The 17014-nt window shown below is 38.2% G+C and overlaps 1 protein-coding gene across 2 annotated transcripts; it reads left to right on the top strand.

The window, feature by feature from the left end:
- Positions 1 to 1366: 1366 nt before the first annotated feature.
- LOC113288402 (FACT complex subunit SPT16-like) lies at positions 1367 to 4039 on the top strand. 2 transcript variants are annotated; one of them, XM_026537425.1, is made up of 3 exons: positions 1367 to 1471; positions 1820 to 3264; positions 3665 to 4039. In XM_026537425.1, the coding sequence occupies exon 2, from the start codon at positions 2294 to 2296 to the stop codon at positions 3251 to 3253; it is 960 nt and encodes a 319-aa protein (XP_026393210.1). In that variant the 5' UTR covers positions 1367 to 1471; positions 1820 to 2293; the 3' UTR covers positions 3254 to 3264; positions 3665 to 4039. The 2 variants fall into 2 exon arrangements, with proteins under 2 accessions (XP_026393210.1, XP_026393211.1); XM_026537426.1 differs by having other exon boundaries at positions 1834 to 3264.
- Positions 4040 to 17014: the final 12975 nt, after the last annotated feature.

Genomic DNA, 17014 nt, shown 5'->3' on the forward strand with positions numbered 1-17014 from the left:
GACTAGATGGGAGGATCAGAGACAAAGATTTGAAGAGAATAGAAGACAGATAGAGGAGAGGATGCGTGAAGAAGAAAGATTACGCGAAGAAGAGAGAGCGTACGAAGATGAAAGGAGATATGAAGATGAAAGGATGCGTGAAGAAGATAAGAGACGCGAAGAAGATAAAAGACACGACGAAGATAAAAGGCGCGAGGATGATAGGAGGAATAACATGGAAGGAAGAAATGGAGAAACAGAGACGAAAATGATATCAACCAAGCGATTATGAATGAACTACAAGAGATGAGGTCTATGATTAACAACTCACGAATAGGAGGACGAGTGCAACTAGAAGAGGCAATAGAAGAGGCTGGCAAATCCTTATTTACACGCGAAGTATCGGAGGCAAAAATTCCATCGAGGTGTTCCTTGCCAACCTTTGGAAGCATATTCAGTGGATTGGAAAGTGCAGTACAACACTTAAAGCAATATACCCTATCTTTAATACAATGGGCACAAAACGAGGTTGTACTATATAAGTATTTCCCTGCTAGCCTAACTGGGCAGGCGTTGGCATGGTTTGACGGGTTCCCAGAGAGATTGATTTCCTCAATTAGAGACCTACAGAGGATATTTCTAACGACGTACATAAGAAACAACATGCTAAGGCCGGGAATAGAGATCTTATTCAATCTGAGACGCGAACCTGGAGAAAGCATGCGAGGTCTGGTGACGAGATGGAGAATGTTATGCAGCGAATTGGTAGGAAGAGTGGATGAGAAGAATTTCATTTTAGCCTTCGTAAATGCTCTTATCCCAACAGACCTATTGTATACTACGATATTCATAATTCGTGATTCATTGACAATGAATGAGTTACGAGAGTATCAGGAGGAATATATCGCTATTGAGGAAAAACAAAGAGAGATTGGAGGAGCCACGCTATTTAGGACTCAAGTCACATACTGCACCAGTGGAGACTGGTGATTGATTGTGGAGTAGGTTGCTGCTGCTGTTAGAAAAGGCCAAATGCCCTGTACAAGTTGCATATATGAAGCACCACAGTAGACCCACTGAAAAAACTTTGACTTCTTCTAGTTGTTCTAACTTGTAGTTGTAGCAGTTACTCGTACACTCAGGGAATGATCCTAATGAAGTTGAGCGAATAGAGCATGAAGGTCGGACTGCTAGATCAGTGATGGAGGTTGTCCCTCCTGCCTTGATTTTTTTCGAACACAATGCGGAATTCAACTCCCATCCCAAACATTAGAAACGGTCTAAAGCAAACGCGACGCACGTGCGTATAGTCTTCCTAGGGATACGAGCGTGCATCCTAGTTTGTATAATTGTTTTGATAATGCTAAAAGCTGCATTTGGCAGAGTTGTTTATTGGAGTTTTTTCTGAGATCATCTGCTTCTGTGAATCGAGTAAATTTCTGGCCATGAATTTGAGACCAAAAATGGATTGGTTATCCTCAGATGACGAAAGGTGATCTTTTCTTCACTCTAGGGTTTCCAATTTTTCAATAATCATGTCTCAATGTTTTAGATTCCATGTTCTTTTCATTCTAGGGTTTTCAATTTTTCAATAATCATGGCCATGTTTGATCTCAATTTCATGTTTCAGATTCCATCTACTTTTCGTTCTAGGGTTTTGAATTGTTCAATAATCCATGGTTTTCGTTTCAATTTCATGTCTCAAAATGTTTCATATTATGAAATACTGGTAATTGATTCTCGTGATGATTATATGTTTGCTCATCTCTTTTTGATATGGGATGCTATTTACCTCTCTTTACCATTTGTTAATTTTAACTGTGTTTTTTCCCTTCAAAAGTTCTCTTCCTGCAGAGGAGGAGGAGAAGGAGAGGGACTACGATCTGTATGAATTATTGGGAGAGAACTTCGAAACCTTCCGCAAGCGTTTGAAATTTTTGAATCCCAGACCTCCTGTACCAGAAGATTTCCAGGTCTAAGAACCCCGACAAGTATACCAAGGAGTTGAGGAAGCAGCATCAGGCTAAACTTTCACGCACATTACACAGACGCACTTACGAGAGGCTGGGTGTCAAAGAGCGTCTATACGATGTTGAGATGTACAACGAACTCTCCCGAAAAGGACCTGAAACCACCTCAGATTCACTTGAACTGTTAAAAGGAAAACTCCCCCGTGTACGGTTATCTAATTTGTCAATCTATCCAGCAGTGGTGACAGGAACTGGTAGACAGATGATCGGCACCCTTGAAGCATATTTCAACGGTTTCCGTTTTTCACCTTTCCAGATAGATATCATGTACAGTAATGTAAAACATGCTTTCTTTCAAGATGGAGAAGAAAATAAAAGCTGGAGATGAGACCATATCCCCGCTCTTGCACTTGCACTTGCACAACCCAATCAAGGTGGGGAGCAATATGGAAAACAATATCCAGTTCCGTATGGTGCATACCTCAAGGGGAATGAAGAGATCTGCTAATCGTTCATGTAAGTTTGAGGATCTTAATCAAGTTATGCGCAACTTTGTCGGCGAAGTTGATTGTATTTGGAGACGGTTTCCTTACCTTTCATGGACAGATGTACACAGGGTGCACGGATTCAAGGGGGAACTTCCCCTGAAAGAACCGCGTGTACTTTGCCTGACTGAATATTGCCTAGTTGATCTCGTAAAAGCACCTTTCCTTATTGTCACACTAGAAGAGGTTGAGATTGCTAGTTTGGTGCTAGTTAAACCTGAGATGACGGTGTTTAACATGACATTCGTGTTCAATGATTTCGAGCTCGGTGTGCTTCAGATATACTCAATTCCTGCAATGAAACTCGATCGCATCGAACAGTTGCTTGATATCAGACGTGTCAAGTACTACGAGAACGATAATCTCGATTGGGATACTGCACAGTGGAAGTCCAAGTTGGAGACAATAAGACTTCACCCAAAGACGTTCATGGAGGAGGGCGGATGGGATAAGTTCAACTCAGAGGAAACTGCTGCTGATTACTCTGACAGCTCGGCAGCGAGTATTGAGAATTACTCCTCAGTGATGGATTACGACTCTGACGAGCAATCATCTCATAAAGATCAGAAGTTGGAGCCACCTGCAGAATTGAAAGTGCAGAATACTTACTACGCCAATGACACACCTGGTCAAGTGTCTAGTTCTGGCCGTAAGAAGAGAGGAAAGAATAAAATGCCTTCAACTCAGGAATACTTACTACACGGACGGCGGGGTGGTCAGCGGGGTGGTGGTGTCAGGATAGTAAAGAGTAGAGTTTGATAGCGAAGCTGGTGAGTTAATATCTTTATCAACACTATTACTTAGATTCTTAAATTTCTTAATGTTTTATAAAATTGACAGTTTGGCTAAGATTGTTTTTGTGTGCTGACTCTGAGAGATTTCAAGAATTTTGAACTGTGTAGGCTGTTTTAATTCGAACGAGAGGGATTTCTTAGAGAAAATGGTAGCTGTTAGGATATAAAGAATTTCTGACTTGCAGTATTTATTTAAGATTTGTCATGACTTTTTATGACTAAATAGTAAATATCTAGTCCTGACTAGGTTTCCGATACTAGTTCTATGAAAACCAGTTATCATTATCAACTAAATTTGTCCTTCTCATATGTTATGCTCTTGTATGCATTCTTTCCAGACTATCCAGATTTGGTCTAATTCTTTTTGATTTTTCAGGTACAAAGGACTTTGAAGTCCTTGAATGGTGTTGGTGCTGAATCTGTAGCTGCAGGGTCCAAAGTCCTTCAGGCAGGGCTTTTTCCTTTTTGGTGTTCTCAGTTGCAGCCATGTGATGTTCTTTTGGTTTCTGACTGTCAAGTTACAGTTGAATTTATTACTAGAGTTTCTTTCTATATTGGAAGCATGCTCTTTGTCATCTTAACAGCTATGCTGATAAGATGGTTGCTTTTGCTAGGTAGGTTGCAGTCTGTATAATCATCCTAGTCACCAGTGTCCTCTTTTTTTGTGGCTGATGTAAGGCTAGGCGATCTTAAAACATATAGTATGAAACTAAGTCTGCTTAATTAATTTAAGTTTCTTTTTTCGACAAAATAGGTTATATGTTCAGAGGGCACTTTTTATCACTTTGCTTGCAGCATTTAGAATGGTTTCAGTAAAATCGTTTTAAGTTTCTCCATCGACGCAGTGTACCCTTGTAGTAAGATCGTTTTTGTCAAGGTATTCGTTAATTGCTAAGTGGATATTGTTTCAGTAAAAAGCAAACTCATATGAAGGTAGTACACGTTTCTTCCGCTTCTACTTGGTTATTTTTTTGCTTCTATGTTATTTTTCTATATAGCAACAAATGTGTCTGTTGTTTGCAAAGGATTTTCGTTTCTGATCGTAGTGTATTTGTTTTGGTTCACGTTTCACCTAATAATAGTTTTCTGAAGCCAAAACTTATGTTTTGTAATTAGTGATATTTGTGTCTGTATGGAAAATGCATTTTAAGGATATTAGATGATGGAATTATTTGGATGCCTGAGCTCGATTTCAGAATGCAGGAGTTCCGCCACGTCTATTCCATGTAACCCTTTAGAACTGAAAGAATCCAATTTGGATTTTAACCTTGTCTTATGAGGATCAGATAACTGAGTGATAATGAATCAGAAGAAGGAGATGAAAACCAACTGGCATTACCCCTGTTGGCCAGGGGTTGGGCTCCCAATTTATAAGTTGCCGGTTCAATTCCTTAATGTTTGAAGTTGATTAATTCCTTAATGTTTGAAGTTGATTAATTGATATTGATTCACCGGTAAACTCTCTGCTAATCACTACTTCCGTATTCCACCATGCAGGTCTTGTTCATTGGGTCACTTTAAACAGTTAAAAATACAAAATTACCTAATAGTGCAATCTCAGATGTGGGATAAAAATGCAGCAGCACATATGAACCAAAGTTTATTATGATCGTTTTATTTATTTTTTGGATTTGTGAATCAGAAATTGATTCGTAATAAAATATGTACAAATAGATAATGTCATCATAAAAATACACAACCAAGAGACCACCATGCCTCTCAAAACATAATTTAGGTGCAGGACTAGGACAAGTCAAGTCTTGGCCATAACCCTGCTGATTAATTTGGGTACAATCTTCGACTCTTCAATAACAATAGCAAATTAGAACATGGTGATTCTGATTCATGGCTGAAAGTGTGGTGGAATAAATTAACTCGCCCCAAGGTCAGTTTCTCATTGTAGCTTTAGTAAGAAATTATTTTTACTAACATTCAAAATTAAAAGTGTACTTCCGATTAGCAAAATTTTCCAACATGGCTTCAATCAAGACATGTTTACAAGTAAAAATAGTGACGGGATATAATTACGTTAAGACAAGGCTATTAGGACACGCCAAATCTCAAAAAGTCGGGTTACGAGAACAAGCCATACATGTATTATTGGCCGACGGATCGGAGGGTCCGGAAAAAAGGAAGTCCTTTTATGACCACTTTTTGTAAATGGTAGAGTTATAAAAATATGCAATTTGATGAAATTTTATGGCCATTTTTTGTAAAATATAGATTAGCAAAAATGTGTAGTTTGGTGAAAAGATTGGAAATGGTTCCTATTAAAAAAAAATGAAGATGCCGCTCCCTGATTTTAATTTTTTTTCCCTTTAAAATAGGTATTAGATATTTTTTAAACAAATCAAAGAAGAAGGGTAACTAGGTAATACTGTTTTCAAGAGATATGACATACCCGAAAGTCAAATGACATTTTCTTTACGATCCCATTATGACGGTGTTTCGTTTTTCTTCAGCTCTCCCACCATGACAACGCTGTTCTAGTATATGGATTTTCGGTTGATAGAACAACAATCTAGTTAACAATTAATTTAAAAGATCGATAAAAAAATGTTTGATTTACATAAAATTGGTCAATTAACCCAATAAAGATAATTCATGAGTGAAAAAGGCATATAAAATTTGATACTGTTTAAATGGACGAGAATGTAAAAATAGTCAGGATGTGAACAATTTTATCCTACTCATTTTCAAATATTTTTATTTTATTTTATTTTTAATTTACATTATGATGCATCCAGTTTCATCCTCCCTATTTTCTAAGTTTAAGGCAGAATAAATCCAGATTCATTCTTGCTATTATTTTGGTGTCCATTTCACCCAACTAATTTTTACTCGATCATTAGAACCATGCTTTAAAAATATTTGGACAATTGACCCAATTTCTCTTATTTTTATTGATCAGTCAATACGCTTTGTTACTTACTAGAAAAATTTAGTTGTACGAAATCACTTCCTCCCATAGAATTCTGGACTTAATTTAGAAGAAAATAAATTACCGTAATGCTTACATTTTTTTAGTTTTTCAAATTGGTATGTATTATTTAAGGTGTGCGAAAATATCCAATTATCCAACTTTTAAAGAATACATAAACGACCATGATACCATATATCATGTGTCGGGCATTTCATATTTTAAAAGAATTAAACTTTAATCCATGGTTTTCCATCAGTGTCATCACCCATAATCTATCCAAACTTCCGTGAACAGATCAAGGTGATGCTACATGGAATCAGAGAGCATATGAAGGGGACCACTGGGATTCGAATCGAGAGCATATCTGGTGCCAGTTGCCTACAGTACAGACTCTACACATCTACGCAGTCAGAGAAGAGTAAATGAAGCCTTCAATTTTTCCATGTTTTGTTTTCTCAAGGTTAACAGGGTAGTTGAATTAATGGAACCAAGGAAAGGTCAATGTAGCTGGGAACCCACTGCTGACTTATAATTCCTCTCTGTAGAGAGAGAGAGAGAAAGTGGAAGGTCGATTTTCATTCATAATCATAACCCTCTTCTGCTGTAATATGAAATCCTAGTCATGGGAGAACATCAAACGTAAGGAAAAAAAAATAAAGGATAAATGTGGGACTGAGAGGAAGATTAAGAAGAAGGATGGGGTGCCATCCAAACTTCTCATTAAATGCACACCCTGCTAATTCATGATGGGCACAAGTTCACCTCATTTCCCGCATCAGTCGGAACAGATTTTTCCCTGGTCTAATCGAGTCGGCTATAATATTGGGATCACGTTTCGATAATTTTGATTAAGATTATGTGTAGTTTTTGAGGTTAAAGATCCTCCCATTTAATAACAATAAGAAAGATGTGAAACATTTCCGTGTCTTCTTTAACCAAAATTTGGTGTATGCACATTCTGTTTCGTCCGTTGGATCTGATGATCTCAAAATTCAACCGTTAGATCATGTTAAATAGGTTGTCTGCACATGGGGGCTTAAATGTAATAAAAATAAACGCAGGGACTTTTAACAGAATAATTATAAACACGAAGACTTCTAACAGAATAAAAGGTAAACCTAATGCATAGGGACCTAAACGTCATAAATAGAAATGTGGGGATTTGTAGTAGAAATATGGGTGTTTAAGGTTTATATCGGATCCGATTCTGGGTTCATTAATTTAAGAATCAGATCCGGAAATAAACGATTTCGGACAGTATAATCCGGACCCGATAGGACCCATTGTCACTGTTGCAAGCAACTGTGCATTTAATTTTCAAACACGATGAGCTCAACGTGGCTAGCAAATCACGTTGTAACTGTCATGGTATGACCAATCAGGAAAGTGATGAGCAAAGGTTGCGAGTTATAGTATTGTAGGCCAAGTCAGTGTGAAACGAGGATGACGCGACACTGCGTAGACTGTCAAGTGCTAAAATAACAAGATCATGCAGGTCCAGTGACACGAAAAGGTAGTGCCACACTGTAAAGACATTTTTTTAATAAAATGAATCTTATTTACGACACAACAAGGCTTCATTGAGGAAAAGGCAACGCCAATCCAAAGTGACAAGACGCAACATGCGATGTTGGCATTAAGGCATATCCAAGGGATTGAGTTGGTCCAAACTCAAGGATGATGCGGGAAGGTAAAATAACGCAAGAGTTGGTCTACGCATTAGTTCAAGGCTGTCCAAAGCATGAGTAATGCAAACAAGCTAACAAGGCAAGAGTGGCATTGTTATTGTGAAGCAAATTGTCCAAGTGAAGCATATGATGCATGAATAACCAGGATGAGCTAAGGAAGTGGCTGAGATGATTGTTGAAAATGCGGGGGGTCTAACAACTTCACCCAATATTTAGATTGTCAATCTGTATGGATTAACACCGATTTACTTTTAAGAGAAATGAACCAGACAGTCAGACTCAATCTTAATAAAAAGTATATCAAGGAGTTAATATCTCGATCTCTCGACCTCATATATACTCAAGAAAATAGAAATCTGCGAGTCTTTATCAAATACAAGAGATATAAACTTGGATGGTACCAAATACCAATATCCAACGAACAATCAATTTTCAATCAACAACCAAAGGTTGGATTTCACAATTGATCGATACAACGCACAACCTGTGATATTTCAATTATATAACAAAATATAATGCAGAATAAAAATAACACAGACACCAGAAGTTTTGTTAACGAGGAAACCGCAAATGCAGAAAAACCCCGGGACCTAGTCCAAGTTGAACACCACATAGTATTAAGCCGCTACAGACACTATCCTACTACAAACTAACTTTGGTATGGACTGTAGTTGAACCCTAATAAATCTCACAATGATTCAAGGTACAATTGCGCTCCTTACGTCTCATATCCCAGCATGATACTACCCACTTGATTCCCTTAGATGATCTCACCCACAACCAAGAGTTTCTACGACCCAAAGTCAAAGACTTTAATAAACAAATCTGTATCACACAGAAAAATCTACAAAATAGGTAAATCTTTCTCCCACAGATAAACATACAAGTTTTGTTCCGTCTTTTGATAAATCAAGGTGAACATGAACCAATCGATAACCCGGACTTATATTCCCTAAGCACAACCTAGAATTATCAATCAAATCACAATAATCTAAATCGTATGGTAGAGAAACTAGATATTGCGGAATCACAAACGATGAGACGAAAAATATTTGTGACTTCTTTTTATCTTGCCCTATCCGAGATAAATTTCAAGCCAATCTCATAATTAAACTCGTACGATAAAAAATGGCAAGATCAGATCGCTCAACTACAAGAGAAGTAGTTTCGTCTGGCTTCACAATCCCAATGAAGTCTTTTAGTCGTTAACCTACAGGGTCTCGAGGAGAAACCTAAGGTTAAAGGAGAATCGACTCTAGCAAAACCAACTAGTATCACACGTGAAGTGTGGGGATTAGTTTTTACAGTTGCTAGAGTTCCCCTTTATATAGTTTTCAAATCAGGGTTTGCAATCTAAGTTACCTTTGGTAACAAAGCATTCAGTATTCACCGTTAGATGAAAAACCTGATTTATCCAAGCTAATATATTTCAACCTTTAGATCGAAACTTAGCTAGACATACACAAATGAAATGTATTTCATTTAGGTTTGAGTAACCATACCTAAACGTGTACACATACTTGGTTCACAAATAGTTAACCGAGGTTATCCATATGACGACTTTCATATTAACGTATTAATCTCCTTCACAACTAGTTCAAATGACATCAAAAGAACTAGTTGAAGAGTTGTTCAATTGCTTAGGACTTTATGCATGGATACAATTGAAACAAAATCAGTTTAATTCACTTCAATCAATTCTTGAAAAATATAGCCACGGTTTATAAAGATTGCATTCCTTATTGGTTTATTGTTTTAAGTTCATGAACTTCTGATTTGAGAAATAACCAGCTTGGATACGCATACGGGTACGTGTACCTTAGCTTCCTCATTTGAGTTTGGAAACTCAGCAGAAATTTTTGGTTTGAAAACTTCCGACAGTACGCGTACCTAAGGTGACTGGTTTAACAGTTTGGAAACTACAAACTCAGCAGAAATTTTCGGTTCGAAAACTTCCGCCAGTACGCGTATCTAACTTGTCTCCTTCACCAATCCCATATGCACAAGTGAGCACACTTGGTTTCCAGCACATGGATTTATTCACTAATGCGCGAACAAACTATATATGCTTATATCTATAGTTGGTTTTATGACTAAGTCTAGGACCTCTAAGGATTGGTTCTAGAGGATTAACTGAGATAGGTCTCCACCTTCTAGACTTAGATCTACCAGTCTTATTCTCATAGACACTTGGAAACTGTGTTTTTGTGGTGTAGTTTGCACCACGAGAATAAACATGATCCCTGTAAAGATTTTGAAATAAGTGATCATTAAAAATACTTTTACGAGAATTCTGCTTTTCTTTAGGAGTGAAATCCATTGTTGATCCCGTCAGATGATTAACTCGGTTGATGGTAAATACAAGAAGATTTTGAAGATCAGAGATCTTCTTGTTCCTAGCAAAACAATGTTTAGAAATATGATTTATTTTCCCACAGAAGGAACAAGTTCGTGGAAGAGAATTGTTGGATGATATCTGTTTCAAACCCATATCCCATTTGGAAGCCTGTCGTTTATGAAAACATCTTTTAGCAGGGACTTCCTTCTGAGAGTTTATCTTCCTAATGGGTAACTTTCTTTGAGAATCAACAAGTAACATAGAATAAGTTCTCATCTCAACAGCGTTTTCCTTTGTCAAGGAGTTAGACTGTATTTGTGCAAGGTGAAGAGATGCAACAATGTTCTATGTTTCAACACGAAGATCGTTCAGATTGGATGAATGTGTCTCAATCAAACGTTTTTCTCTAATTGTCCCTTCGTTAACAATATTATCAAGGATACTAATCTTCTCTTGTTGAAGCATATTCTCCTGAGTGAGTTTCTTAATATTGTTAGAGAATGACTCAATGATTTATAGAGATCACGTTCTCGACCGAGAGATTTTTCAAATTCATCCAAGAGTTAAGCACGATTGTGGAAGTCAATCGTCTCAACTAAATTTTCTTTGTTTCTGGTGACATTCCTTTCAACTTCTGACATCCTGTAAATTGTCTCGTTTCTTTCTCTGGATTCGGAAGAATCATCTAAGGAGTTACCATTTGAGGAAAAACCAAGACACTTGACATAGTTAAAAGTATTGGTAGACATAGACTATGCGTAGATAAAAGATACTACTTTGTCCACAGAATCAGATTGCTACAAACATATACTTTTGAGGTCTTAAACGTGGTTGCCTGCTCTGATACCAATTGAAAATGTAGGGGTCTAACAATCGCACCTAATATTTCCATTAGCAATCTGTATGGACTAAATCCGATTTACTTTTAAGAGAATAAACTAGAGAGTCAGATTCAATTTTAATAAAAGTATATCAAGGAGTTAATATCTCGATCTCTCGATTTGATGTATACTCAAGCAAATAAAAATCTACGATTCTTTATCAAATACAAGAGATATAAACTTGGATAATACCAAAGACCAATATCCGAAGATCAATAAATTTCCAATCAACAACCAAAGGTTGGATTTCACAATTGATCGATACAACACACAACCTGTGATATTTCAATTGTATAACAAAATATAATGCGGAATAGAAATACCACAGATACCAAAAGTTTTGTTAACGAGGAAACAACAAATGCACAAAAACCCCAAGACCTAGTCCAGATTGAACACCACATAGTATTAAGCCGCTACAGACACCAGCTTACTACAAACTAACTTCGGTCTGGACTGTAGTTGAACCCTAATAAATCTCACAATGATTCAAGGTACAATTGCGCTCCTTACGTCTCAGATCTCAGCAGGATACTACGCACTTGATTCCCTTAGCTTATCTTACCCACAACCAAGAGTTGCTACGACCCAAAGTCAAAGACTTTAATAAACAAATCTGTATCACACAGAAAAATCTACAAAATAGGTAAATGTGTCTCCCACAGATAAACCTACAAGTTTTGTTCCGTCTTTTGATAAATCAAGGTGAACATGAACCAATCGATAACGTGGAATTATATTCCCTAAGAACAATCTATAATTATAAATCACCTTACAATAATCTAAATCGTATGGTAGCGAAACTAGATATTGTGGAATCACAAAAGATGAGACGAAAGCCTAGAAGCTCACTGATATCTATATAAGGGACAAGAACATTACTAAGACTTAATTGACTTAGTGTAGGTTAAGAGGTGGATTCGAATGCCCTAGAACCCTATTTATCTGCTTGTTAGATTACTCTTTGCTTTTGCATTGTCACTGCCACTTTAAGAATTCAGTTAGGAAAATCAAGAAACTTCACTTTACACCCACCTTGCCCCTGTGGACTAACCTGTGCTCGCACACTACACAACTGTCACATGTGCACTTGCAGTAAAACATAGTTTATAGGTATCTCTTTTCCTTGCCTACCATTTATCAAGGTTCTTGGATCTGGGTTTAATTATCACTAATTAGTAAAATTATAACGATCATTTTTCTAACGACTATTTTTTAGTAACGTCATTTCGATCATTGATAACTTTGTAACATTAAAAAATCGTTATAATAATTGATATTTGTTACTGCTGTGAGCAATTACCTTCCTATCCTCAACTTTAAATTTATATCCTTATATATACTAGCAGTTTTAATAAGAAATGCATCATTCGCAAGAAAAATAATTAAAAATGAGGGGTACTGAAAAACTAGCTGCAGTAGTACCATAAACACCAATAACTAATTTATGATGTTCATCATGTAAAAGTCATCTAGAAAGATCCTACATACATAGTATAAAAATAAAGGGTGACAATGGGTCCCCTTGTTGAATACCTCTATTAGGTTTAAATGTTTCATTAGGGGATCCATTAACAATAAAAAAAAGCAAGTAACAGTTGATACACACATAAAAATCATATCAGAAAAATCATCAGAGAAACCTAAAAGTTTTTTATTTTTTTAATAGGAAAGAAGACACATTACATTAGGAAATTGAACTAGATTTACATAATAAGAGGAGTATTTCATGAGATCTCCAAACTCGTGAGCGAAGACTCGATCCGCTGACCTCCTACTTGAGAGTCAGGCTCCTGGCCAACTGGGATAAGCCCTAATGGTCCACCTAAAAGTTTAAATACATTGATAATGAAGGACCGTCAAACGCTTTCGAAAAGTGTAATTTGATATCCATATTGTTAGAGCTCAGCTTAGTCAAACTCACAAGTTTTCCTATCTCAAGTTGTTGTCAATGTTAGATGAACAAATATATACCTACATTTCTAGTCTACTAAAGTCAAGTATCGTACTAGGTATAAAAGTTGCTAGTTGAGTATCAGCCATCACTGAATAACCCTTGAAGACTGAAGATCGACGAATACATTTGGAGAATTTCATCAACAAAGGTATGTGAAGACTGAACCATTCCATTTACTCGCATATATTACCATTCTATTTGATCGTATACATTACCATTATATCTCTATTTCATAAGATTTCTAGTAGATTTATTGCAAAGAAGTAATTTCTAGCCAAGCTTGTCTTGTAATATCTCTAAATATGATTCAAGCAGTGGATGTTCATTGGTTCTTAGCAATCTTAGTTCGAAACAATTTATTGTTCAAAAACTAATGTTGGTGTATCTTTTGGAAATTGCCCAAGCAATTCTATTTATATCTATGGCTTTTGTGAAGGTTTCAAACATCAAAAGAGAGTTTTTCAGAATTAATAAAATTTGGACTGTAAGTTGGCGAACCACTTCACAAACCATAGATATATGACGTTTGAAATATAGGTAGGTTAGCGACCTAGAACATGAACCGTTGACATCTGAGTTGACGAGTTTCTAAAAAGTTCACCAACCTGGTTCACGAGCCGTAACTCCTTGATTTCATGAACTGCTTAATATTTCACATCTGTTTCACTAACATTCCCAATAAATATTAGCAGATGCTCAAAGGACTATTTTTAAAATATGTTTAGCATTTTCTATGACTCTCATAAACACCTCTAAGACATGATTGATCACTAAAACAACTTGTGTATGTGCATCATGATTAAAGTCTTAAGTGTTTAAATGAAAACTGAACACGATATTGCTTACTAGTTCGAAAGGCATATTTTCTAAGAACTATCAATAATATACACAGTTCCTGAATCCATACCATCATGTATATTCTTCTATGTGATTTTAAGAAAAACTTCTTAGATCTTACGTGAAACTCTAACTAGAGTTTCATCTAAAAAGAGAAAGTTTTTGCTTGAATCTCAAGTTATCTTAGCTTGAATTCTAAGAAACTCTCAGTCTTGAACATCTATAAATAGATACACCAGTTCAAAATGGAAAATTATTCCCTGACAATTATATGCCATAGTTGATTGTTAGAGTCGTCCTATGTTCACCTAGGTTTCCTCTGAGAAACATAATAGTTAGGTGTACGACTAAAAGACTTCACTTAGCGATTTGTGAAACCAGGTCTGACTATCTTTACCTTGATAGTGTGTATTCTCATCTTACTCTTTCTGTTATCGAGGTTTTCTAATCTCTTTCAGGAGAGAGATAGATAAGAATCACAAAGTTCTCTTCGTCCAGACTTTATGATTCCTCAAGATACATATATGACAAGTATTCTTAATTTGTTAGTGTATGATTGTTCTTGAGAGGTGGTTAAAAATACAGGCTTCTTAGGTAACTGAGCGTAAGTATTCCCGATTTATTGCTTGTGAGGTTTGCTATTTTTACCTATTGCAAACATATTTCTAAGCCGTGATCTATCGATCTAAAGGGAAATCAAATCGGGAAGATTGGTATCAAAATTCATCACTTCGGTTGAAACAACTCTTAGTCTGTAAGGGAATCAATTGTGTAGATCCTTGCGAGGTTCAAGAGACGCAAGGAGAGCGACTGTAACTGAATTGCTTGTAGGTTGAATTCTGTCTCAACTACATTCCAGTCCGAAATCTGATAGTAGGCAAGTGTTTGTAGCAGTTTAATTCCGCCCGTTTAGCATCAACTAGTTCCGCCCCTGATGGGGAACTAAGATCTGTATCTTAGATGGAAAGGTGGTCGTCGATTGTTGCAAGCCTTCGTTTTGGTAGCCGTAAAGGGAAGGACGGCATGGCATGTTTTAGGCGCGGTAAGGTGGCTGACATGCCATTGGCACATGTTGCATGGTCGGCATGCCTTGGCGCGGTTTAGGCGTGGCCAAAACTAGGGTTTTGGCGTTGGGCCAAAGGTTACCATGCGTTGGTTGGTGACCTTGGACGGCTAAGATTTGTATCTAAGATGGAAGGTGGCCGTTGATTGTTGCAACCCTTCATTTTGGCAGCCAGCGACATGGTTTAGGGCCGATTATGGCTTTGGCATAGTCTAGGCGTGGCCAAGATTAGGGTTTTGGTAAAACCGTGATGTTTGGCCTTGGGCCGGAAGTTTCCATGCGTTTGATGGCGAACTTGGACGGCTGAGATCTGCTTCTCAGATATAATGATGGTCGTTGGTTGTTGCAACCCTTCGTTTGCATAGCGACATTGGCAACATGCTGGCGGTATGCCAATGGCGTAGCAGTATGCCAATGGCATATGTATGGTTCCAAGCTAGTAACCGCGGTATGCCAGTTACGACATGGCCAAAGCTAAAATTGGCGTTATGGAAGAATTAGGTAACAACTTTCCCAAATTAGGGTTTGGCGTGTCGAAACCTAATTAATGCGTGCAACATGCGATGGCATGGCGCTTTTGGGAAGATAGCGTGTTTTGGAAAGCCAACTTAGTATGGCGACCTCTTTTGAGGTCGTGAAAGGTTTGAATAACCTTGATTGGTCGACGGAAGTGGGGCAAGCATGCTAGGGCGTGGCCACACTTCCAACACGCGGTGGCGAGTTCAAAGCGACCTGATTGGTCGATAGAAAGGGGGCCCGCAAGCAACATAGGGCTGGCCTTGTTTGGAATGTGCGTGGCGCATTTAGGGCGACCTGATTGGTCTATCAAAAGTGGGGCCGGAAAGCTAGGGCGCAACCACAATTCCAACGTGATGTGGCGGATTTAAAGCGACCTGATTGGTTTATGGAAAGGGGGCCGGCAAGAAACATGGGACCGGCCTTGTTTGGAATGCTTTTTTTTTGGTCAAAAAATGAATGTATAAAAAGCAAGAAAACATAACAGGGGAGAGGTCTAGCTAGCTAACAGCTTCGAGGCTACAGACTCGAGGTAGAAAACTAGCTCGCCTACTTGAAACGGAAATACATTTTGCCAGGCCATTCTATAGAATGAATGAAAGCTGGTCTTCCATCGTAAAGCTCATAACAGTCCTCAGCTAGCAGACATGCCTGCTTGGCCAAGGTGTCCGCCAAAAAATTCACTTCCATATAGCTATGTAAGTAACGTATGCTCGTGTAGAATTCTTTTGCTAATTTCCACTTTTGTTTTAGCTGCCAAGGAAGCTCGTCCCTTTGAAAAGCATTGATGCAGCTTATCGAATCCGATCGGATGCAAATTTTTCTAATATTCCACTTCTTTGCCACCACTGCCCCATAAATGATCGCACAAGTCTCCGCAAAGAAATTTGTTTGCCATCCCAAGCCCACGCAGATATCTCCAAGAACAGTTGAATTGTTGTCTCTGAACATCACTCCAGCTTGGCCTGGGTTTCCCATAGACGCTATATCACAGCAAATTAGAATCTCATCTCTGTTTGGGGGGTTCCAGCTTATTTCCACCGGGGAAAAGTTTTTTCACTTGTCTGGGATGCGCGTGGCGCATTTAGGGCGATCTGATTGGTCGATGGGAAGCGGGGCCGAAAATCTAGGGCGTGGCCACACTTCCAGCGCGCTGTGGCGGATTTAAAGCGACCTGATTGGTCGATGGAAAGGGGGCCGGCAAGTAACATGTCTCCGGCCTTGTTTGGAGTGCGCGTGGCGCATTTAGGGCGGCCTGATTGTTCGATGGAAGTGGGGCCGGCAAGCTAGGGCATGGCCACACTTCCAGCGTGCTGTGGCGGATTTAAAGAGACTTGATTGGTCGATGGAAAGGGGTCCAAAAATCAAAATGGATCCGTCCTTGTTTAGAATGCGCGTGGCACATTTAGGGCGACCTGGTTGGTCGATAGGAAGTGGGGCCGGAAATCTAGGGCACGACCACATTTCCAGCGCGTTATGGCGGATTTAAAGCGACCTGATTGGTCGATGGAAAGGGGGTCGTA

Source organism: Papaver somniferum, chromosome 6, assembly GCF_003573695.1.
Source record: "Papaver somniferum cultivar HN1 chromosome 6, ASM357369v1, whole genome shotgun sequence".
NCBI lineage: Eukaryota > Viridiplantae > Streptophyta > Magnoliopsida > Ranunculales > Papaveraceae > Papaver > Papaver somniferum.

Bases quoted from the DNA above. Each gene is read 5' to 3' on its own strand.
- LOC113288402 (XM_026537425.1), top strand. From the start codon at position 2,294: ATGCTTTCTTTCAAGATGGAGAAGAAAATAAAAGCTGGAGATGAGACC.